This window comes from Eleutherodactylus coqui, chromosome 3 (genome assembly GCF_035609145.1).
Source record: "Eleutherodactylus coqui strain aEleCoq1 chromosome 3, aEleCoq1.hap1, whole genome shotgun sequence".
Classification (NCBI taxonomy): Eukaryota; Metazoa; Chordata; class Amphibia; order Anura; family Eleutherodactylidae; genus Eleutherodactylus; species Eleutherodactylus coqui.
Genome location: NC_089839.1, coordinates 14,642,854 through 14,668,853, shown reverse-complemented (window position 1 = coordinate 14,668,853; position 26,000 = coordinate 14,642,854). Strand labels below are relative to the sequence as shown.

General features: G+C 48.6%; 1 protein-coding gene across 1 annotated transcript in view; it reads right to left on the bottom strand.

The window, feature by feature from the left end:
* Positions 1-26,000, bottom strand: part of TMEM63A (transmembrane protein 63A) — a 60,548-nt gene that overhangs the window by 30,909 nt on the left and 3,639 nt on the right. Inside the window, exons 2-6 of the mRNA XM_066595149.1 lie at positions 12,088-12,298; positions 9,971-10,050; positions 6,862-6,931; positions 3,526-3,563; positions 300-442 (exon numbers count right to left, since the gene is read on the bottom strand). Coding sequence (XP_066451246.1) covers positions 300-442; positions 3,526-3,563; positions 6,862-6,931; positions 9,971-10,050; positions 12,088-12,288 — 532 coding nt within the window. The 5' untranslated portion in view covers positions 12,289-12,298. The remainder of the gene's footprint in view (positions 1-299; positions 443-3,525; positions 3,564-6,861; positions 6,932-9,970; positions 10,051-12,087; positions 12,299-26,000) is intronic.

Sequence of the window (26,000 nt, the reverse complement as noted above, 5' to 3'; positions counted from 1 at the left end):
ACTACTAATGGACACACCATTACCACTGGGTAAATGGGGGCACTATTAGTTCTGGGACAACTGAAAGGGGGTGCTATTCCTGTAGGGGGCGAGTGGAACAACAGAGGTAAAATTATACTACATGATAAGCAAAGACCCCAGAAACTGCACCCCTTTACATTGGTATTTTTTGGGCGATATTGCGGGCAACCCTAGTAGTCACTGACATACATAGGGACAAGCACTCTAGGAGAATCAAGGCCTCCCTCCCATGCCAATACTTACTATAAACTAACACAACGAAGGAGAACATTAATTACCAAGTAACGTCCCGGATAAGTTAACCGGTAATATGACGGCAACAGAGAGGACGCTGGCGATAACCAGGAAGAATATGATGTGACGCTGGAAGGACAGGTAGTGACAGGCGTCTTCTCCGCATCGCTCATAGATGTCTTCATCCCTGGGATGGAGAAGATGCAGCACATTATATATCAATATTAGGAAGAGGCTATGGACTGCATACACAGTGAGGGATGTATACGGTGATTGTGGGATCTTACGTGTTTGTGTCAGTAATAAGAGGGAAGTCTGTAGGGGAGAAACAATGTGTGTGTTCTGTTTGTTTAAATGTGGTTGCAATGAAACAATTTCAAACCCTTCCTTGGGACGGCCATATTGGAGGCGCACACATCCTTCCTTTGCTAGTGTAGCGGCCGCCGTATTGGAGGTGCAAACTTCCTTCCTGTATTGTCTGCATAGCGGTGACAATATTGGAAGCGCACACTTTCTTCTTGTATTGTCTGTATAGGGTCGGCCATATTGGAAACACTTCCTTTCTGTATTGTCTGTATAGGGTCGGCCGTATTGGAAACACTTCCTTTCTGTACTGTCTGTATAGGGTCGGCCGTATTGGAAACACTTCCTTTCTGTATAGGGTCGGCCGTATTGGAAACACTTCCTTTCTGTATTGTCTGTATAGGGTCGGCCGTATTGGAAACACTTCCTTCCTGTGTTGTCTGTATAGGGTCGGCCATATTGGAAACACTTCCTTTCTGTATTGTCTGTATAGGGTCGGCCATATTGGAAACACTTCCTTTCTGTATTGTCTGTATAGGGTCGGCCTTATTGGAAACACTTCCTTTCTGTATTGTCTGTATAGGGTCGGCCATATTGGAAACACTTCCTTTCTGTATTGTCTGTATAGGGTCGGCCTTATTGGAAACACTTCCTTTCTGTATTGTCTGTATAGGGTCAGTCGTATTGGAAACACTTCCTTTCTGTATTGTCTGTATAGGGTCGGCCATATTGGAAACACTTCCTTTCTGTATTGTCTGTATAGGGTCGGCCATATTGGAAACACTTCCTTTCTGTATTGTCTGTATAGGGTCAGTCATATTGGAAACACTTCCTTTCTGTATTGTCTGTATAGGGTCGGCCATATTGGAAACACTTCCTTTCTGTATTGTCTGTATAGGGTCGGCCATATTGGAAACACTTCCTTTCTGTATTGTCTGTATAGGGTCGGCCATATTGGAAACACTTCCTTTCTGTATGGTCTGTATAGGGTCGGCCATATTGGAAACACTTCCTTTCTGTATTGTCTGTATAGGGTCGGCCTTATTGGAAACACTTCCTTTCTGTATAGGGTCGGCCATATTGGAAACACTTCCTTCCTGTATTATCTGTATAGGGTCGGCCTTATTGGAAACACTTCCTTTCTGCATTGTCTGTATAGGGTCGGCCATATTGGAAACACTTCCTTTCTGTATTGTCTGTATAGGGTCGGCCATATTGGAAACACTTCCTTTCTGTATTGTCTGTATAGGGTCGGCCATATTGGAAACACTTCCTTTCTGTATTGTCTGTATAGGGTCGGCCATATTGGAAACACTTCCTTTCTGTATTGTCTGTATAGGGTTGGCCTTATTGGAAACACTTCCTTTCTGTATTGCCTGTATAGGGTCGGCCATATTGGAAACACTACCTTTCTATATTGTCTGTATAGGGTCGGCCATATTGGAAACACTTCCTTTCTGTATTGTCTGTATAGGGTCAGTCATATTGGAAACACTTCCTTCCTGTGTTGTCTGTATAGGGTCGGCCATATTGGGAACACTTCCTTTCTGTATTGTCTGTATAGGGTCGGCCATATTGGAAACACTTCCTTTCTGTATTGTCTGTATAGGGTCGGCCTTATTGGAAACACTTCCTTTCTGTATTGTCTGTATAGGGTCAGTCGTATTGGAAACACTTCCTTTCTGTATTGTCTGTATAGGGTCGGCCATATTGGAAACACATCCTTTCTGTATTGTCTGTATAGGGTCGGCCATATTGGAAACACTTCCTTTCTGTATTGTCTGTATAGGGTCAGTCGTATTGGAAACACTTCCTTTCTGTATTGTCTGTATAGGGTCGGCCATATTGGAAACACTTCCTTTCTGTATTGTCTGTATAGGGTCAGTCATATTGGAAACACTTCCTTCCTGTCTTGTCTGTATAGGGTCGGCCATATTGGGAACACTTTCTTTCTGTATTGTCTGTATAGGGTCGGCCATATTGGAAACACTTCCTTCCTGTCTTGTCTGTATAGGGTCAGTCATATTGGAAACACTTCCTTCCTGTTATCTGTATGGGGTCAGCCATATCAGAAACTCTTCCTTCCTGGTGACCATATTGGAAGCGGCCACTTCCTTCCTGTATTGTCTGTTTAGGGACAACCATATTGGAGACACACACTTCCTTTCTGTATTGTCTGTATAAACCGTGAAGCAGGGCGCACACATTTCATGGCAGGTGCAATGAATGGACCAAGAAATGTCCGTTTATTTCAGGGTATGTTCACACAGCGAAAGCCGCCATGGATTTTTCTGCATGGATTCTACCTCTAATGCCCCGGCAGAAATCCACGGCTAAGCCACATATTTCAGCTGCGTATTTTGCCATGGATTTGCAGGTGGATTCAGCCCTTTCAAAAACCAAAATCCAAGTGCAGAGTTTAGGACACGTTGCTGCACGGATCCGGATGAAGCAGTGAGAGGTCACTTCTTCACGTGGATTAGTGTGAAAACGTGTCATAAATTCTGTACACGGATTTTGCCCATTTACAGGGCTGAATCCACCTGCAACTTCATGGCAAAATCTGCAGCAGAATGGCGGCAAACGTCTGCTGTTTTAAATGCAGCATCTGCGCAGATAAATCCGCACTGGATTCTGCTGTGTGAACATACCCCAAGTCTCTGGGAAGTGATGGAGTAAAGCTCGGCCACAGACCAGGCAGTGACAGGGGTCTCCTCACCACGTCTTACAGCAGTGGCCAATGTTATGTGTCGGCCAGAGGAGTAGCTATAAGGAGGCTCAGGTAGCAGTCCAACCCCGGCTGTAGCGCCCAAGGGCCCCTCTGCCACACAAGATGACAATACTATTATAAATGGCACATCAAGGGGGGTAAGTCATTCCAGATTGTGCACTCGGGTCTCAGAGCTTCAAGTTACCCCTTTGATGCTCTTATGTCACAACAAACATTGACTTTCCCAGTGAACTTACCGCATCTGAAATGCAGAGGATATCCACGAGCAAAATCCCTGCAAGACAGAGAAATAAAGGCAGTTAACACAGGAAATGAAAGGGTTAAATAAAATTGCGTGTCTTCTTGAGGATACCAATAGGCGCGTATTCAAATACGCCACAAAACTGGCATCTGTGGGGGCGTGGCTCGGTTGTGGACTTACATGGCTGCCTGAATGCACCGGGGGTCTAAAGAGACTTCAAAACACCATTTCTACAGCTGATCAGACCTCAACTACTACTGAGAGGAAAGCGACCGATATGCAAACCGGAGAAGCTGAACGATTTCTACTTCTCTCAGTCCCCGGCACGGGACCAAGATGGAGCGGCTGGAGGCTCACGTGGAAGCTCCGTGTCTGACCCTGCCGAGCGGTAGAGGACCTGAAGGGTCGAGGTAAAGATCCAAGTCCAAACTATTAGTTAGCGAGAACTTTCATATACACCTCGCAAAATCGTTCGCAAATCCGAAGGAAAATTGCGCGAAAGCTGGGTGAGAGTTCCTGAAACAACTTTGTCATCATCCTCATCATCATACCGACCACATGGTGTCATGCGACGTCCTCTCTCTCAGCCAGTAAAGCGAAACAGAAACAAAAGATGAGCTCGCAGAGGGGACAACCTGATGTCCAAACTTCTTCTAAAGCAATATCCCTGGCCATTATGGATGGTTTTGATTAAAGCCCTGTTAATGACATATAGATGCCAGATACCGCCATGAAAGCAATGCTGAAAGCCTAAGGCCTCTTGTCCACGGGGAAAATCAGGCCCGCTCCGGATTCTCCATGTAGAATCTGCAGCGGGTCCCTCCTGCCCCGCGGACATGAGCGCTGAAAATAAGAATAAATCAGAATAAACTCACCTCCCATCCGCTCCGGATCCTTCCTTCGCTGCGGCGTCATCTTCTCTGCGTCGCGGCCGGATCTTCTTTCTTCGGCCCGGCGGATGCGCAGGATGACGTCGGTGATGTGCCCCGCGCACGCGCCGGCCCGAAGCAAAATGATCCAGCCGCGACTGAGAGAAGATGGCGCCGCGGCGAAGAGAAGAAACGGAGCGGGTGAGTAAAATCTGATTTTTGTCTCCCGCGGATCCGGACGGCTTCCATAGGCTTCAATGAGGCCATGAAGGGTCATGAGGCCTAAAGGGTCATTTACATGGGACGATTATCACGCAAAAGTCATTCAAAAGAACGAAATTGCTTGATAATCGTGGCGTCTAAATGCACAACTATCGTGCACTATTAGTTTACATTTCACGGGTCGCTCACTTTCGACCAGCATGAAAATCATCAGTGGTCAGAAACGCTATCTTTTCTCCTTAGGGAGACCACCTAGATGGTGAGTGAGGAGACTCAAATGGCCATGCACGATCCTCTGGGTAATATGTAAATAAGGGAGATGGAATAATACCTCCACAGTGCCACCAATTGGAAGGCAGCATTCCTTCAAGCCAAAGTCAGACTCCATACACAGACAGCTGTTTCAGGGTATTTGCCCTTCATCAGTGTACAGTAGGAGTCTGGCTTTGCTAGTGAGAGGCCTGGGACGGGGGTCAGAAACACTATCTTTTCTCCTTAGGGAGGGCACCTAGACGGTGAGTGGGGAGACTCAAATGGCCGTGTACGCTCCTCTCGGTAATATAATCATCACCGAATGTGAACTTGAAGCCAGCGGTGATCCGCTTATCTGAACGCTCTGCATGAGCGCCAACAACCTAGCGGTGACATTCGCGCTTGTGCAGTCGTTTAGACGACAGTCGCCCCATCTAAATGGGACATTACTAATTTCCTTACAAGCTAGCTTTGCTCAAGTTATTCAACCCCTTAACTCAGTAATCGCAGAAGTGGAAGACAGAATTACCCTTATGGAGACGAAAATGGCAGAATTTGCATCATCGCACAATAATCTCAGACTCGCACTGTAACTTGGAATCAGAACTTGAGAAACTTCAAAATGCGAGCATTGAAAAGCACGCTAAATCGCTTTTTCGCTCACATTAGCGGACACGAATTGGATATTCCGTGAGCGGAGGAAAAGTTGCAGCGTGTTCTATTTTACCATGAATTCCGCGCGGACGGCCTCCATTAAAGTCAATGGAGGCTGTCCAACCTGCAGCCCATACGCAATTAACATTGTATACGGGTCGTGGGTACGGGTGTCATCGCTAAGCAATGGCGCAGGAAATACAAACAGTAAAAAAAAAACCACTGTAAGTGCATGACTGACGGCGAGACCCCCGGTCATATGCAATAAAGAAAACCCAGGTACGCAGCATCGCCGTCCAGGCTTACAGACGGAATCTGCTGCGGGCCTCGCACATGCGGGATATGGTGCTTTCAATATGGCGATCTCAATAGGAGCCGCTCAGACAGCTGCGGCAGTGCGGGAAAATTCCGTCCTGTGAGAAGAGCTTTTTGCCCAAACACATTTGCACTGCATTGCTCTGCAAACGCAGCGGTCTTGCCGCCGTGCGAATGTGCAACGTCAAGATGCAGCGAAACTGCGGCAAATCCTCCCCGTGTGAACCCCGCCTTAAGGGTAAAGACGGGGATCAGTGTTCGCATCAATCCCCGCTGTTGGTAAGTTTACGTCCTGTTGTGTTACCTACCATCCTCCTTGGACATACGTTCTGTGGCATTAAGGGGTTTTACCACCAAAGAAAAAAAAAAAAAAAAGAAATCTATCTTGCCTGACCATTGGGCACACAAGCGCCCAACAGTCATCCCACGTTAAGGGACACCAACTTGCATATCGGTGGGGGTCCAACTGCTTGGATCCATATTAATATCAAAAATGGGTCTCCGGGACATCTCTGCATGAATTAACGAAGGCAACAAATTTGTACCACCATTCCATTCATTCCAATGGAGCCACCAGAGGTCGAGTTCAAGCACCCAGCTATTTCTCACCCTTCTATTGAAATGAATGGAATGGCAGCACCCATGTAATACGCTCGGGATCCCCGCCGATCCGTGGTGCTCAGGTGAACGCTGCTGTCCCCCAAGTACATTCCCGACACAGCGCTGTACATTGTATAGCGGCTGCGCCTCAGTCGCATTCACTTGCATGGGACTGAGCCGCTCTTGAGATTGAAGAACGTAACATCATAGGCCTGAGAAGAGGCTGCGGCGCTCACTGAAGAACCTCAGCCTTGTCAATCAGTTGAGCAGCGGGGACTCCAGAATGGTGGACCCCCACTGATCAGATACTGAGGACCTATCTGGAGGAAAGGTCTTCGGTATTACAGTCCAAGAAAACCCTTTTAACGAGCGGTACTCAGGCCTGAATGTGGGTGAGGTGACCCAGACGCTCTACATACCTTGTCCCTTTCTAGCTCCTCATTAAAGGAGGACGATGAGGATAATCTCTGGTAACTCCGCCGGGGCAAACTGTAAGGCAAGGAGCAAGATTCAGACAGATACTACGAAGTGAGAAACATTTACAAAACTACGACAAATAAGTCATGATGACGGGTACAGAAGCAAATAATGCAAAATGCAGACTAAGACGAAAACACCAGTCGAAACCTTCTCCAGCGTCCTTCAGGAAGGAGGTTCTCACTCTTCCAACTAGTTTTTAGGGCCAACACTCCGTAATGATCAATTTCTTAAAGAGCCACTCCACTTTTGTATCCTTCCCCCCCTCTACTCTGGAGGTCTCATCTGTGTATTGCAGCCACTTCCATGCGGTGCAGCCCCCTATCTGATACTCATCAGCCACCATCTTGAGGATGATATTTTTTACTTTCAGTTTCACATCTATCCCATGTGTGTGCTGAGGCAAAACCATTTTTGCCTGCTGGGAGGACGGTTTAATTATTATTATTATGTTCTATAGTCACCTAAATAAGCCCATAATTATAGTCAGGAGGATGAGCTGTGATCTCCTCTATTATAATGCGTGATTATCATTAGTAACCGCGATTGGAGTGTCTGTGTCCCCTGCAGGGAGTTTCTGTAGTAGATCCCTGTAACAGCATCACAGAGACTGAAGAACTGACTAGTTTCAGACAGCATAACCCCAAGTAGATCTAAGCTGGTTTGTACTTAGTTCACATGGTTATGTGAGGAGGAGGAGAACAGGAGTTTCAGATAGCTAGTTATCTTGGTTAGTTATTGATTTTTGACTATATACTTGGGGAATAGCTGCATAAATGAATGGAAAAAAAAAAAATCACCGGAGTGGCCCTTTAATATATCTTTATAGTGGCCAGCTTCTCTGATCCACAGCTTCAAATCCTGTGTAGATATTCTGGCTGCCTGCTGCCACCACTAGAGGGAGCGTTAGACATTTTGGAATACTGGTGAAGCAGCAGTCGGACATTGCATCCAGGTTGATAATGACTGGAGAGTTGGTCATGCGTCTCTCTTCGCTCACGTCAATGGGAGTCATGGAACTGCAAGCATAATTGCTCAGCTAACTCCTATACAAGTAAATTGGGAGCCCCATTCTGAAGCTACATGTGGGTTCGAGAGATGGAATCTGCACCTTTCTCCAGAATCAGGGTCCTCCAATCACTTCAAATGGGAGTTAGCTGAGTAAGCGAAATAACTTTGGCCAATACACAAAACTTTCAAAAGTAAACATCAACGTTTGAACACCATTTAAAGGAGATGTCCCGAGGCAGCAAGTGGGTCTATACACTTCTGTATGGCCATATTAATGCACTTTGTAATGTACATTGTGCATTAATTATGAGCCATACAGAAGTTATAAAAAGTTTTATACTTACCTGCTCCGTTGCTAGCGTCCTCGTCTCCATGGAGCCGACTAATTTTTGGCCTCCGATGGCCAAATTAGCCGCGCTTGCGCAGTCCGGGTCTTCAGCTTTCTTCTATGGAGCCGCTCGTGCCAGAGAGCGGCTCCGTGTAGCTCCGCCCCGTCACGTGCCGATTCCAGCCAATCAGGAGGCTGGAATCGGCAGTGGACCGCACAGAAGAGCTGCGGTCCACGAAGGTAGAAGATCCCGGCGGCCATCTTCAGCGGTAAGTATTGAAGTCACCGGACCGCCGGGATTCAGGTAAGCGCTGTGCGGGTGGTTTTTTTAACCCCTGCATCGGGGTTGTCTCGCGCCGAACGGGGGGGGGGTTTAAAAAAAAAAAAACCCGTTTCGGCGCGGGACATCTCCTTTAAAAAAAAAAAAAAATCTACATAAAATTTGAATTCCTATATAACTACGACATTACTGGTCCAGAGTTCCATCCTGTATTATACTGCAGAGCTGTACTCACTATTCTGCTGGTGGAGTCACTGTGTTCAGACATTACTTATCCTGTACTGACCCTGAGTTCCATCCTGTATTATACCGCAGAGCTGCACTCGTTATTTTGCTGGTGGAGTCACTGTGTACATACATTACTTATCCTGTACTGATCCTAAGTTACATCCTGTATTATACTCCAGAGCTGCACTCACTATTCTGCTGGTGGAGTCACTGTGTACATACATTACTTATCCTGTACTGCTCCCGAGTTACATCCTGTATTATACTCCAGAGCTGCACTCACTATTCTGCTGGTGGAGTCACTGTATACATACATTACTTATCCTGTACTGATCCTAAGTTACATCCTGTATTATACCCCAGAGCTGCACTCACTATTCTGCTGGTGGAGTCACTGTGTACATACATTACTTATCCTGTACTGATCCTGAGTTACATCCTGTATTATACCCCAGAGCTGCACTCACTATTCTGCTGGTGGAGTCACTGTGTACATATATTACTTATCCTGTACTGCTCCTGAGTTCCATCCTGTATTATACCCCAGAGCTGCACTCACTATTCTGCTGGTGGAGTCACTGTGTACATATATTACTTATCCTGTACTGCTCCTGAGTTACATCCTGTATTATACTCCAGAGCTGCACTCACTATTCTGCTGGTGGAGTCACTGTGTACATATATTACTTATCCTGTACTGATCCTGAGTTCCATCCTGTATTATACCCCAGAGCTGCACTCACTATTCTGCTGGTGGAGTCACTGTGTACATATATTACTTATCCTGTACTGCTCCTGAGTTACATCCTGTATTATACTCCAGAGCTGCACTCACTATTCTGCTGGTGGAGTCACTGTGTACATATATTACTTATCCTGTACTGATCCTGAGTTACATCCTGTATTATACCCCAGAGCTGCACTCACTATTCTGCTGGTGGAGTCACTGTGTACATATATTACTTATCCTGTACTGCTCCTGAGTTACATCCTGTATTATACTCCAGAGCTGCACTCACTATTCTGCTGGTGGAGTCACTGTGTACATACATTACTTATCCTGTACTGATCCTGAGTTACATCCTGTATTATACTCCAGAGCTGCACTCACTATTCTGCAGGCTGTAAAGTTGAGCTTCCAGCAGTCTCTGCCCGTTCTGATGATTTGCATTCTGCATCCTAAGAACAGATTAGTACAATATACCTCTCAGCGTCGTATACAAGAGCCACCCGTCCATAATCCCAGAAATTCTTCCGAATGACGGAGAAAATCAGCAGCAACAACTAGAAAAGAAAAAAAATAAGTTTGATCTCTAGTGGAGTGTATGGGATGGTATGTAAGCCCCCAGAGAATGACACTAAAGTGGGAAGAGTGCAGTCATAGCTTTAGAGTCCACAACGTGCATCCACTGGGGTCTCTAGAGCTGCCCATGAACACAAGATGACCGGTGGCATGAATGGTTCGGCTGACTGTTGTCAGTCTTGATTGCCCAATAAGTTATTCCCCATCTACAGGAATGGGCACAACTTACTGATCGGTAGGGATCTGAGCGCTGGGGCCCCAACAGATCCTGGGAACGAGAGTCCAGATTTCACCCTGTTAGAATGACCTGGAGGTCACACATGGGCGCTGCCACTCCAACCATGCCAACAGCAGCAGAAAGCAGAATACTTGATGCTGTTAATATCCGCTGCGCCTGTTGACATGTTTGGAGTGGCAGCGCACATCTGGGACCGCAGGGACCCTTGGCAATCCTATTCTGGGGATCCGTGAGGGTCGCTGCAGTAAGACCTCACCAATCTCAATGTTACCCACCTATCCAGTAATAGGGAATAACCTTTGATCTTGGCACAACCCTTTAACGGTGCATTCACACATGAAGGATGTTGACACCAATCCGCAGCAGATTTCAATTGGAAGTGCATAGTCGGCTGCGGATATGAATCAAGATTTTAATGCGGAAGTGGTGGAGATTCTCCATAAGCGAAAAAATATATATGGGCATGAAAAGGAAAAAAAATAAGCCCCACCCACCTCTTTTGTGCCGCATCCCCCTCTGGTCCGCTCCAACACTCCAGCCCCGGTCCCCATGAATGAATGGTGCATGCGATTGGCTGAGTGATCGCATGCACAATGAGCCAATGGGGCCCCTGTGCTGGATTTTAAGTCCGCACTGAACATCCGCCCCATGTGACCACAGCTGAAGGGTGGGGTGACATGTTGCCGATTTGCTGTAAATTTTGGTGCGGATCCTTCTACAAATTTCATCCTTTGATTGAATTCAGATTGAAGGGGTGAAAATATCTGCAGCAAATCGGCTCCGTGTGAACAGACACTAAGCATTCAGCATGTCATGTCAATGGAGATAAGTAGCAGCTCAAGTGCCGCTTATCTCCAGGACATCATACAGGAAAGTTCCATCACTATTTCCCATCTCTCAATGGTTTGCTACAATAACACCCACCACCACTAGGACCACCTACCACAAAGCAGATGACATCCACCACCACTAGGACCACCTACCACAAAGCAGATGACACCCACCACCACTAGGACCACCTACCACAAAGTAGATGACATCCAGCACCACTAGGACCACCTACCACAAAGCAGATGACACCCACCACCACTAGGACCACCTACCACAAAGCAGATGACACCCACCACCACTAGGACCACCTACCACAAAGCAGATGACACCCACCACCACTAGGACCACCTACCACAAAGCAGATGACACCCACCACCACTAGGACCACCTACCACAAAGCAGATGACACCCACCACCACTGGAACCACCTACCACAAAGCAGATGACACCCACCACCACTGGAACCACCTACCACAAAGCAGATGACACCCACCACCACTGGAACCACCTACCACAAAGCAGATGACACCCACCACCACTAGGACCACCTACCACAAAGCAGATGACACCCATCACCACTGGAACCACCTACCACAAAGCAGATGACACCCATCACCACTGGAACCACCTACCACAAAGCAGATGACATCCACCACCACTAGGACCACCTACCACAAAGCAGATGACACCCACCACCACTAGGACCACCTACCACAAAGCAGATGACACCCACCACCACTAGGACCACCTACCACAAAGCAGATGACACCCACCACCACTAGGACCACCTACCACAAAGCAGATGACACCCACCACCACTAGGACCACCTACCACAAAGATGACACCCACCACCACTAGGACCACTTACCACAAAGCAGATGACACCCACCACCACTAGGACCACCTACCACAAAGCAGATGACACCCATCACCACTGGAACCACCTACCACAAAGCAGATGACATCCAGCACCAAGACTGTAGGGATTCCTCCGAACGTCACCCCCTGCAGGACCGTGCTCCCCGTACGGCCGCCGTAGCAGTAGTTCTGGGAGTCATTGGAACTATTCCCGATACCGCTGTTGCTCCAGGAAGAAAAGGTGGTGGGAGAGTGACCCCCAAAATGTAAGGGGTAGAATGAACGGTCCATTTGGCCTGATCTGGAATAGAGTAAAGAAGTCATTAGTACAAATCAATCGGCCCCTTGTTATGACTGAACCTAGAAAGCCCTGATGTCTGCGGGCGCCGGAGCAGAAACGTATGACACGAGGATTATTGTAGGATGGCTGCCGCCAGTCAGGGATAATGAGACCCTCGCTGGATCGCATGACTCTGGGCAGGAAAGCGTTAAAGGATCACAAAGCCTAAAGTGTTCAGCTTATAATAGCAGCGGGTGATGGCGGTCACATCACACTAAGGCGCTATTATAGGTTCCATCACATGCTGCGTTAATGGGGTCTTTTACCCAAGATGCACTGCTTCTAGGAGCTTGCCTCTGTAATACGGTGTTGTGCAAAGGTGCCATAGGGCAACACAGAAAGCTCCTGCAAATCTCCGCCGGTCATCCCTATCTGATAGGTAGGATGACCCCGGAGGCTTGGGGCAATTCGCAGCATGTGAATTGCCCGCCACGAGCGGAGAATCGCAATGATTCTCCACTCATGGACAGAGGGCCGGCGCTTTCCATAACAATACTATAGAAAGCTTCACACAGAGTGATTCACCAGTGATTTACCGTCGGCGAGATCACGGCCAAACCTCGGCAGAAATCTGCAGCTCATTTGCGAATTTCTGCGGCAGCCATGAAACTATGTGGCAGTGGCTCCACACGCGGATAGATCGCTTTTCAGCAGGCAAAACCGCACGCGGAATCCCTGATGAGGATTCCACAAGGAAACGGTGCGAGATCCACAGCAAGACGCGACATTTATTGTTTCGGAATGTGAATTTGAATGCGCGTCCGGAGAAAAACCGGACTGAATGTGCATTGTACCGTGGGTAGAAGACGCCTGCACAACCGAGGCACAAGGCGGGTCTGTGTCATGTGAAAGAATACAACAAAGATGGATCATGTCAGATTTAGGGCCCCCTTCCATGTGACCCGTTATTGGGACTATTCCACTGGAAAGCAAACTGACAATTTTTAGGGTGGGGAGAAAAAAAAACCATTGCCAGCCTCTCTGCAGTCGGAGCCTATCCAACGTGTCACCTCATGCAGTACTGGCTTTAGCCAGCAGATAGCCCCGTTGTATAATGGCAGAAAAAGAGTAAGCCCCCTAGTAAAACCAGGATACAAATTGGATTGGAAAGGGTTAAAGTTTGCCGCCCCGTTATTAACTCTTGTTCATATTGAAAGTTTTCTATTGATGCAACGTTCGAGTGATGAGCGGGAGGAGAAGTAAAGGAGTCGTTATGGTTATTTCTCATTTGGTCACGCTCTCAAATCAATTTACCTACAGTCATTTATTCCTGCAATGCATATATGTTTAGTTTAAATATAATTAATTTAAATATACTAATTAATGCTAATTTAGCCAATGCCACCACATGCATGAAACCGCATGCATAGTATGAATGATGTGTATGACTGGAGGTTTCTTGTGTCCCCTAAGTCCCGTCTTAGTGTTTGCAGCCCGTTCTTGCCTGTCTCAGGGGGCGGGGCCTTTAGTTCACCTTCCTCACAATCACGGACAGCATTATTATCTGAAGCTACTGACTGCTCCACTGATTTTTGTTCTTTTTCCTGCCATTCACCCTTTAATATTTTTGTGTTTGGTAACAGTGTGTTTCATTGTCTGAAGAGACAGTGATGGTCATTCCACTGATCTTATCTCACTAGCCTTTGGAGCAAAGAGTCATGTATGAAGCTCCATGGCAATATTAATGCCCTTGAAATCAATTTAGCCAAGTAGATTCTTACAAATGTACTTGCAAGTCACAGCCCTTACACGCTGACATAAATAAAAGGCCACATGCAGAAATGACACTTCATTTAGTCAGAGTACACTGGGGGTGGGTACATCCTAACATATAGGTGACCAGGGATAGGCGTTGTGTTTACAGGCTTTGCCTTGCACACTCAGTGACTGCACAGACATTTCTCAAAGGGGATGGAAGTAATACACTCAAGATGGCCTGACTCCAGATATGTACACTCTGTTTGGAAGGCGCCGGGGTCAGCTTGTTCTTAAGTAGGGGGGAATCTGTAGTGACCCAGTACATCATCCTGGTCCCCTCCATAAATATCATACATGTATGTATTACATTGATGCACTGTGCAAGCCCGTCTTGTCATTTCCAGTATGTGTGTTGCACAGCTGCAGCGCTTGAGAGGTTAATGTCTGCAAAAATCCAATGCCTGCATGTAAATGTATAAAGTCTGTCATGTCATGTGGTATGAGAGAAGGTTATAAAAGTAAGTGATTGAGAGTGGGAAAGGGTCTTCCATCTTGTCTGCCACCTGAGTTCCACGTAACACAGAGCCACATTGAGGCACCTTCAGCCTTCCTGTGGTGAAGATGAAAGAGGAGGAGAGATTTCCCGTGCTGTTTGCGAGCTGGATGTAAATGGAATGAGCCTCAAGAGTGAGAGTGAGCATATGTGAGTAACTACTTTCTTTCAAGATCAGTGCAGAGGTACTATCTGATCCTCTGATTTTCCTACGTGGCCGTCTCAAGTCTGGATCCCCAGGTAGAGGTACACCCTTTAATTGTCACACCCACACGTCTCCAAGTCTGGGTGGAGGTACTGCAAGATAAGAATCTCTGTTCACACACGTGCATCCTTGAGCTTATGAGAGCAGTGTGGAGGTACTACGTTCCGAAGTCTTTGCCTGCACTGTGAAGTTTACAATTAAACTGCCTTGTATTATTGGTGTCAAGTTTTCAAGTAAAATTTATGCTGAGTCCTAACCGTTCCTAGAGACTCATGGTACGCAAGTATTGTCTATGACTGAATTGCTTAACCGCCGAGGGTCATACCAGTGTGTGCAGGAACGGTGGTGTCACCCGTGACAAGTAACTCCCTGTTATCCTGTTTAGTGGGCATTCCCTATCCTAGGGGTGTCCCAGGTGGGCTGCAGTGCTACTCTGGCCTTGGCTGCGTGTCCCTCCGGGAACGAGTCTAGTAAGGGTCACCGTGGCAAGTCAGCACTCTACCCTCCCAGCTCCCCATGTATGTCAGGTGTCCGGGGTCTCCCTATGGGACGCTAAAAGGCGACTGTAAGCAGAAAGCTCACAGAAACTTTCCATTTCACTTCCGGTTTTTAAATCAGAGTGCATTTAGTCAGTGCCAATATTGGCGGCAGCACGGCCGGTCGCTTGATTATCAGGTCAGTGCCAATGCCGCGACTGTAAGGACATCAACGTGAAGGGCGTCCAAAACACTTCCAGAACTCTATGATGTGGGGACATGAACACAAACCCTGCTGGTAAAAGTCAGTATAGAGGACAGGAGTGAGAGGAAAGCTCTCCAAACATGGTTCTGTTTTTTACATTTTTTATGTCCCTGTAGGGGACTTGAACCTGCGATGCTATGATTACACTGATAATACATTGCAGTACTCCTGTACTGCAATGCATTATCGCCAATCATAATGATCACAGGATATGGCAGAACTGGACACCATTGTCTGGCGTATGGCAACACATTGGCCCTCTTTGTGAGCACTTTACATGCAGCAATTAACATTGCTTGCGGTATGTAAGGGGTTAAAAGCAGGGAACGTACTATTGGATTGAGTCCCTAAACTTACAGGAATACAACAATCTATATGGTCAATGACCTTCCTGATACATTATTGGGGACCCATGCAGGGGTTTGACCAGATCTTTCGCTCACACCCCCTTCTTCCCCCCAACAAGGAGGGGGCGGTGGGATTGTCTTTGTTTCCAGCTCCCCCCTCCCTTTTTGTCTATTTTTTTCATCTGCCTTCTTTTTCCTCTCCTTCTCCCTTTCCCTTACACCCCTGGGTTTTTTGCACCCCCCACCACTTCTTCCGCTCACCAACCCTCCTCTGGTTCAGGTGGAACAGTCACTTTCCAGAATGTAGGAATCCCTGTTGGAGCGGCGGTTCCATAACCATAATCCATATCCTGTTCCCACCTGTTGTGGTCGATTAGGACAAGTTTTTGAAAATCCGTAAATCTGTAGATCACCGCTGTATCTGACAAGGTTATGTTTTAATTATGTTTTTGAAAGAAAAACAAATAAAGAATTAAAAAAAAAAATAAATAAATAAATAAATAAATAAAACCACGACCGGGAACGGTGTTCTCACCAATCCCTGCTGTTGCAGCAGGTGTCAGTCCCCACTACAGCAGACATCCGCAGCCAAAATCCGCACCGCGGGCCATACCCTTATAAGTTTAATGGCCCTTTAAGAGCAGGGTGTGCCACGTTGGGTCATACACGGCTTTGTGGCCCCGGAGTACAACAGCTGCTACACTCCACTCTAGGACAATAGCAGAAGCAATTGCTCAGTAAACAAGTCAGACACTCATGTGCTCAGCGCCAGGATCCCGCTCCAGTACTAAAGGCCGTGTTTGTTTGAGGATGTAGGTGATCCATTACATGTCGCTCTGTCTGGCATGGAAAGCAAATAAACCTGTCCGGTCTAACTGCTCCGCCGCTCGCTCCCGGGCATACCTGTAGGTCCGCTCAAACAAAGCTTGGCGGGTATGTCTCTCCTTGTGGAGATCTAGCTGGTGCAGGGAGTCCTACAGGCAATGCTCCCTGGGAAAAGTATGCAAATTAGCTCTGCTCTAGGAGGAAGAATCCGTCTGTCGTGCGGCTGATAAGTTGCTACCCTGTAAGTCAATGTCAGGCTAATTAAAAGGAAAGGTATTTTCACTAATTAAAACCAGATAGTAAAACATTTTCAATTCTTCTAAAATCGTTTTTTATTTTCTGATGTACAAAAAAATGTATGATTAAAAAAAAAAGTACTATTACTATGGGGGGGGGGGCATCTTGCCTGAGCAGCAGTTAGCAGCATTTAGAGAGACTCTACAACAGCCTCATGGGCCATTCACAGTGTACAGGAGGGGACCCATTGACGTCAATGGGAGAGTGTGGTGAGCATGCTCTATGACCTGAATAAGGAGGGGGAGGAGGTGAGCTGTGACATCACCTATTGTGGATCCTGTGTTATCTATATATAAGTTTTACTTTTCAGTGTAATCCTGCCTGTGATTGTAGTAGACATGATGATTAGTTAGCATAAAAGGTCTATTGATTTTAACTCTGCAGAGGTTTATGGCCACACAATTTCATTATGGTAATTGCTGGACAATGGCATGGTGAAAGATGTGTGCTATAACGTTAGCCTAATGTAAAGCTCCTCTGCAGCCTCTTAAGGGTTAAAGTCACAATGTTATACTGCAAGACTGAAGAGCTGTATCCACTTTGGGCGTTTTCCCAGCCCTCCCCCACCCTCAACTTCTAAAACAAAGAAGCTGCTTTTGCCTGACCACTTGTTGAGGAGACAAAGACTGGCTCATACACTGGACTTGAGAAGGGTGTGGGGAAGGAAGGGAATTCTATATGGCCTAACGAATGAAAATACAATATGTTATTGATGTAATATGTTATACGCTCATAAAGGGCAGGTATTATGTGTTTCAATAAACCTGAGGCTCTGAGCATTGTTCGCCCAGATCCAGTTTTAGACCCAAGACCTATAGCTTGTGTCTGACTGGTTATTCCAAGGCGTGTGCATGCCATACTACATAATTAGGAAGCTACAGAATACCCAAGAACCTGCTGGAGAAAATACCATCCAGTTCATGATGACAATGGGATGATGCAGAGAAGTTCTCTCTACAGAACAGGAAGGGTCATTAAGGCTTTGTAGTCACCGTGAGAAGTGCAGAATTTTAGGATTTTTTATATATACAGTAGATTGTGACATCGAACATTTAAAGAAAAAAAAACACATCAAACATTTGTAGAAACATGATTTATACAAAAAGTTCCTTTTGAAAATGCATTCCCTTTAAAAAAAAAATGCGGCTCAGGGGTGCCCTGTCCATAGGGCCAAGTGTGACACTACTGCGCGGCATTACGGACACTACTAGAGATTGGTAAACCCCTTAGCTTCTTGCCACAGGCGGCAGAAGTTTGGGATTACATGATGGGATAAGACCGGGAAACCAGCTGGGAGATAAAACCAAAAATTTAGCTTAGAAATATTAAATATTTTTTATACAGCAACCTGCCAATATAATGCAGATTATTACAGCCAGGACAGCGTCCATGTAAGACAATGTCACCGGTCTCTTGGAGGGCGCTGGCCGCCGGCGGGACACCGGCCTCCGGGAGGGCGCTGGCCGCCGGCGGGACACCGGCCTCCGGGAGGGCGCTGGCCGCCGGCGGGACACCGGCCTCCGGGAGGGCGCTGGCCGCCAGAGGGACACCGGCCTCCGGGAGGGCGCTGGCCGCCAGAGGGACACCGGCCTCCGGGAGGGCGCTGGCCGCCAGAGGGACACCGGTCTCCGGGAGGGCGCTGGCCGCCAGAGGGACACCGGTCTCCGGGAGGGCGCTGGCCGCCAGAGGGACACCGGTCTCCGGGAGGGCGCTGGCCGCCAGAGGGACACCGGTCTCCGGGAGGGCGCTGGCCGCCAGAGGGACACCGGTCTCCGGGAGGGCGCTGGCCGCCAGAGGGACACCAGTCTCCGGGAGGGCGCTGGCCGCCAGAGGGACACCAGTCTCCGGGAGGGCGCTGGCCGCCAGAGGGACACCAGTCTCCGGGAGGGCGCTGGCCGCCAGAGGGACACCGGTCTCCGGGAGGGCGCTGGCCGCCAGAGGGACACCGGTTTCTGGGAGGGCGCTGGCCGCCAGAGGGACACCGGTCTATGGAAGGATACAGGCAGAGCTTCAAAGTTTTCCACTGACTTCACAAGACTCTTCCTGTTATGTTGGATCAGCAGGCACAGCAGTCCGGCAGCTTATTTGAATACAATACCACATTATAAAATGACAAACAGCTCCCAGATCTCAGAGACGGCAGGAAAAAAAAAAAAAAAGGAATATCTCCAACTCCCCACGGCGTGTGAATACAACGCACTTGTTTCATGTTGTGGCAGATTGTACCAGCCAAGTGTGGCACCTACACCGTGCCCGCAGGATGCCTCGATAGTCAATCTTATTATATTCAATTTATTGTGACTATATCAAGAACTGCAGGCGGCCTGAGAGGGGCGATACCGGGCTAAAGCCTCCCGAAGCACCAGATTAACCTATGTGGCACAATCGGAGCAGATTGGTCCAGTTATCTGGCTGTGCATAAAGAATGGATAACAGAAATCCGTACATCCGTATGGCAGTGCGCAAATTTCTGGCGATTTTCCATATCACAATCTTTTTTTTTTTTTTTTAAATCCTGCAGTTCTCACACAGACTACTTACCCAAATAATAGTGGACTCTTCCTGTTCTGATGGACACAGCTCACCTCCTCCCCCTCCTTGCACAGTCCACAGAGCATATCCACAACACTCTACCATAGAAATCAACAAACCCTCTTCTAAGAACTGTTCCTATGGCCTATGAGCCTACCCAGAAATGAGTGGGGACCAGAGCAGGGCTGGGAGTGCAAAAGGCATGAATAGTCTAGTTTGGGGTTTTTTTGGGGTTTTTTACTTACCAGTTTCCCAGTGGTGCCGTTATAAAAGCAGCGGCCATCGATTTATCCTGTGGATTTTCACTGCAGATTTTACCTTTTTCAAAAAGTGGCGTGAAAGTCACAGCTAATCCACCCGAGATCCGCCCGTAACGCACGCAGATATTTTACAAGCCCTCATGCCAATTCCATCCGTTCAGTCATATCCGACTCTTGGATTCTCTGTAGGCCGGTCCTCCCCATGCTTCTCTACGGCCGCCTGATGTCCGCCCCCCGTCCTTCTTGCTGGTGTCCGGCCAACGTGGCTTTTGTCTTCCGTTTCCTTTTACCGCTGACTATTCCAAGTAGCAGCTCATTTTTCAGCGGATTCGCCCTCATCACATGTCCAGACTAAGTCAGTCTCTAGTGATCTCGCGGGATCCCTCTGGGCCAATACGGTCCAGCACCGCTTTCTTGGTGACCCTCGCTGTCCAGGGGATTCAGAGACAGGGATTTCTCCAACAAGGCAGCTGGAAAGCATCACGATTTCTTCTGTCCGCTATCCTCCATGTCAGCGTCTCACAGCAGTAGGCCGCCATCGGGAAGACCTCGGGCACAAGTTGTAGATTAGCCATGGCGAGGATTTCTGTGGATTTCACCCATTTCAAGGAACGGACAGAAATCCGCATGAGTTCAATCCATAGCAAAAAGAAAACAAAGTTTTGTACCGCAGAGCAAAATGTGAGAGAAACAAGCTTGTAGATAAGATACTTTTTATTGGCTAACCACGATAATGTTACAGCCTACTCAGGGCTCTTCCTCAGGCCAAGATGACTTGGTTCCTCTTAAGGCCCATTTAGATACAACGATTACCGCTCAAAAGATATCTTTTAAGCGATAATTGTTGTGTCATTTAAGCGCAAGGTGATCGCTCAAACATTGAGTGATCACCGTGCGCTCAGAGCGGAGGATGCAGAGGACAAGCGGGGGGCCGCTTGTTCTCTGCATCCAGCTGTTCCCCACTGGGAGCGCCCGGCTGTCATACAGCAAAGCGCTGCGGGAGGAGGATGCAGAAGACAAGCGGGGTGGCCCCACTTGTCTTCTGCATCCAGCTGTTTTCTGCATGGAGCGCCCGGCTGTTATACAGCCGAGCGCTCCGTGCCAGGTATGGAGAAGGCAGCTGGACTGCTCTGTTCTTTATACCCAGCCCGTTATAAGAGAGCAGGATACAGCTGAAACAATAGTATCAGCTGTATCCTGCTGTGAAACCCTGATAAACCTCAGCATGCTGAAAGACAACGATGAGAGACGGGAGAACGAAAACTCCATGATGTCAGTGCACACAACGATTATTACTCAAAAGACGGCTTTTGAGTGAATTTTGAGCGATAATCGTTGTGTCTAAATGGGCCTTTACAGAGAGCAATCACATATCCGGAGCAAATCCAGCAGCTGTTCCTGTATCTGCAGCCGGCGCCGGGTACACGGATACACGACTCCAATCACCGTGTGATCTCTGAAGTCAATAACAACTTGCGTTATCCAAGAGGTACCCAACACACGTGATGGCGAGGGCGCCAATGTGATGTGAGGACTAGGGTTATCAACTACACGAATGTGATGTGTGAGAACCGACAGCAACTGACTGGACAAGGTATATAGAGTGCACTGACCGGACAAGGTATATAGAGTGCACTGACCGGACAAGGTATATAGAGTGCACTGACCGGACAAGGTATATAGAGTGCACTGACCGGACAAGGTATATAGAGTGCACTGACCGGACAAGGTATATAGAGTGCACTGACCGGACAAGGTATATAGAGTGCACTGACCGGACAAGGTATATAGAGTGCACTGACCGGCCCCCCGGCCCTCTCATGATTGGCGCTTCACTGTACGGTAATTCTCCCCGTGACCCCGGCGTGCAGCATAAAATCACGTGACAAGTTTTCCGTGGATCAGTTTTAGTGTGAATCCACATTAGGTGGGAAAATCCAGCGATCGGAGCGACTTCCAATGAGGTCCGGTCAGATCAAAACGGATCAATAGTCCTTATAGTCAGTAAATAAAACATTAGTGCGAGCAAGAAGATAGAAGCCGGAACGTCTGCTAGTTGGATGCAATGATTGGCGCACGTTAGTACATGGCGGTGAGTGGTTTCCATATGGCCGAGTGCCCCTAGTAGGCGCTATACCGAACCTCTCATTCCGTATATAACGCGCTTTGGCTGTTTACAGATGAATCATCCTGGCGCGGCGCCATGGCTCACGTGGCATCAAGCAGGCGCACGGTGCCAGCTCTTGTAGCTAAGCCTCTTAACCCCTTCAGGACGAGAGGTTTATCACTTTTATTTCCGTTTCTTCTTCTTCCCCTTCCGAGAGCCATACCCTCTTATTCCACCACTGACGGAGCGGTATCGGGGCTTGTGTTTGGCGGGACGAGTTGTGCTTTTTAAAGGGTACAATTTAATGTATGAGGTGCGATAAAAACTTTAAAAACTTTTTAAAGTTTGGAGAAAGTGTGGAGAAATTAAAAAAAAAAACATGCAGTTTTTCCAGCGTTCACAGCGCAGTGATGACGACATCTGACCTTTGCCCCCCGGTCCGTACCCCTACAGTCACACCAACATTTCTATTTTTTTATGGTTTTTATATTTTTACTGCTCTGAGACTCGCGATTGTTTTTTATGTTGTCATTCCTCGGGCCGTATGAAGGCTCTCATTGCGGGGTGAGCTACAGCTTTTACTACCGCCATTTTGGGAAGGATGTCCGTATGTTCAAAATTATGAAGGCTGCCGGTCCGCGGGCGGGTTTTTATTGCGTTCCTTGCAGTGATAATCCGGCCACGTGGAGCGCTGTGAAGGCTCTGCATAGCGTTACTATGGAAAGCACCACCCCCCGTCCACAAGCGGAGAATCACTGCGATTCTCCGCTCGCGGGCGGCAATTCGCGGCATGCCGACAGCTGACAGTGGAGATCCGCCTGGCAGTCCCGCTCCCGGGCGGCGGCTGCCCGTGGACAGGCAGCTTAAGACATGGGATACAAAAAAACAAAAAACCTGAAATTCTAGCAATCCGTCCTAATTTTTGTAAAGCCTTCACCATATGGGATACATATTGTGAGATCCTAACAGTTTGCAGCTTTATATACACGGTGATACCAAATATAGCGGGTTTTCTAATTGTTCAGGTTTTTTTTCTTCTATTTTTCTTCTACTGTCTTACAAGACCCCAGTTACATCTAGTAATCAATTGACGGAGACAGTAGGGGTGAGGGGCTCCAACCAGCTTACATACTACAGATAATGGGGGGATACAGACGGTATGGCGAGGTGGGGAGTGAGGGATGCTTTACACAGACAATGGTCAGACATTCAGCCGTGTGACGGCAGGATCAGTATGACTACAGGAGCGGTTTATGATGGCTAGCAGGGATTGCAGTCAGTAGGTCAGGGAGCATGTTATCAGGCAGAGTGCAGAGAGGTTTGGTTTAGGGCATGTGGTATGCCTCCCTGAAGACGTGCGTTTTTAGAGCACGCCTGAAGTTTTGTGTGTCGGGGATTGCCCGGATAGTTTGGGTAGTGCGTTCCAGAGGGCTGGTGCTGCTCTGGAGAAGTCTTGGAGGTGGAAATTGGAGGTTCAAATTAAAGGGGCGCTCAGTCTGGTTTCGTTAGCAGAGCAGAGAGCCCGGGCTAGGTGATGGATTGAGATGAGGGAGGCGATATAGGGGGGCGCTGCGCTGTGGAGGGCTTTATGGATGAAGGTAGTGAGTTTAAATTGAATTCTGTATTTAACGGGCAGCCAGTGCAGTGACTGGCACAGGGCAGAGGCGTCCGAGTAGCGGCTGGATAGGAAGATGATCCTGGCTGCCACATTAAAGGGGTTGTCTCGCGGCAGCAAGTGGGTCTATACACTTCTGTATGGCCATATTAATGCACTTTGTAATGTACATCGTGCATTAAATATAAGCCATACAGAAGTTATTCACTTACCCACTCCGTTGCTGGCGTCCCCGTCTCCATGGCTCCGTCTAATTTCAGCGTCTAATCGCCCGATTAGATGCACTTGCGCAGAAGGGTCTTCTCCCTTCTGGTCGGTCTGGGCACGAGCGGCGTTCTGGCTCCGCCCCCTTCCACGCATCATCGCGTAGCTCCGCCCCATCACGTGGCTGGAATCGGCAATGGACCGCACAGAGCCCACGGTGCACCATGGGAGAAGACCCGCGGTGCATCGTGGGTGAAGATCCCGGCGGCCATCTTGGAGGAAAAGAAGGAAGAAGTTGCAGAGAGGGGATTCGGGTAAGTAAAATTTTTTTTTTTTAATTTCAACACATCCCTTGGGTTTGTCCTGCACTGAACGGGGGGCCTATGCAAAAAAAAAACAAAAAACCCCGTTTCGGCGCGGGACAACCCCTTTAAGGATGGATTGGAGAGGGTAGAGTCTGGAGCCTGATCAGCAACATGTTGCAATAATCAAGCCGGGAATGGATAGGGCAAAAGTGAGCGTGTTTAGGTAGTCCACAGTGAGGAAAGGGCAGATTCTTGCGATGTTATTGAGGTGCAGCTGACATGTTCGGGCCAGAGATTAGATGTAGGGGGTGAAGGAGAGATCGGCGTCAAATATGACCCCAAGACAGCGGGTGTTCTGGGAGTTATGGAGATGTCAGGATGAGGTTGGTTAGTAGAGGGCGGAAACACCAGTAGGTCAGTTTTTAAGAGGTTCAGTTTTAGGGATAGAAAGGAAGTACTGGTGCATCTTGTCTCCACCAGAACTATGGGTGGAGACATGGCTATGTGCTGGGGGAGTTATAGGGAACTGCCACAACTCCCGATTGGCTACCTTCACAGCGGCTTTCACCCGTCAGGGTGCGGGAAGACAGAGAGCGTGGACGGCTTAAGTGGGACGCTGGTGGATCCGAGGACACATTCCAGCGGAGAAGGGAGGCTGGCGAAGATACATTATTGCGAAGAAGGGAGGCCTGGCATGACAGCGGGGGACCGGAGCAGAGGTGATCCGCTGCTCTACTACCTGCAGTTGACAGCTGCGCGCCGGGCTCCATCTAGCCATGGCGAGAGCGGGTCCGGCTTCAGCAGCACAGGAGGAGGACCGGAGCACAGATTCCAGTGCGGCCGGGAAGACTGACAACGCAGGAGGCGGCAGCGGACAAGGGAGAGCGGCGGGGGTCAGTGACAGGAGCCGGGAGGGGAGACGATGGCAAAACCAGGAAAAGTTACAGTGGGGTTGGGATGGCACACTGCATTCTGTTTGGGGTGCATAAGCCAATCCACTGTTGCGGTTTGTCACATGGGCCTCCCCTAAAACTCAACCCGGCCAACCCATGTCTCCACCCATAGTTCCGGTGGAGACAGGATGCACCAGTAGCGAGAGAGAACATAGTGTTAGAGACAGTAGACAGTCTGTGGCATTCAAGAGGACCAGCGTTGTGATGTCACGGGAGGAGGTGTAAACCTGGATGTCATCAGCATAGAGATGGTACTGAAAGCCAAATCTCCTGATGGTCTTTCCAATAGGGGCCATGTAGATGTAGAAGAGGAGGGGGTCGAGGACCGAGCCCTGGTGGACCCTAACAGCAAGGGGAGGGGGCCGAGGACCGAGCCCTGGTGTACCCCAACAGCAAGGTGAAGAGGAGGGGAGGGGGCCGAGAACCGAGCCCTGGTGTACCCCAAAAGCAAGGAGAAGAGATGGGGAGGGGGGCCGAGGACCAAGCCCTGGTGTACCCCAACAGCAAGGAGAAGAGGAGGGGAGGGGGGCCGAGGACCGAGCCCTGGTGTACCCCAACAGCAAGGAGGAGGGGAGGGGGGCCGAGGACCGAGCCCTGGTGTACCCCAACAGCAAGGAGAAGAGGAGGGGAGGGGGCCGAGGACCGAGCCCTGGTGGACCCCAACAGCAAGGGGAAAGGGCTGGGGACCGAGCCCTGGTGTACCCCAACAACAAGGGGAGGGGGCTGGGGACTGAGCCCTGGTGTACCCCAACAGCAAGGGGAGGGGGCTGGGGACTGAGCCCTGGTGTACCCCAACAGCAAGGAGAAGAGGAGGTGAGGGGGCCGAGGACCAAGCCCTGGTGGACCCCAACAGCAAGGAGAAGAGGAGGTGAGGGAGCCGAGGACCAAGCCCTGGTGGACCCCAACAGGAAGGGGAAGAGGAGGTGAGGGGGCCGAGGACCAAGCCCTATAGACAACAGGATAGTGAGTATACATCTGTCTCTGAAGATTTTATACCTGCATCAACAATTACTTAAATAGG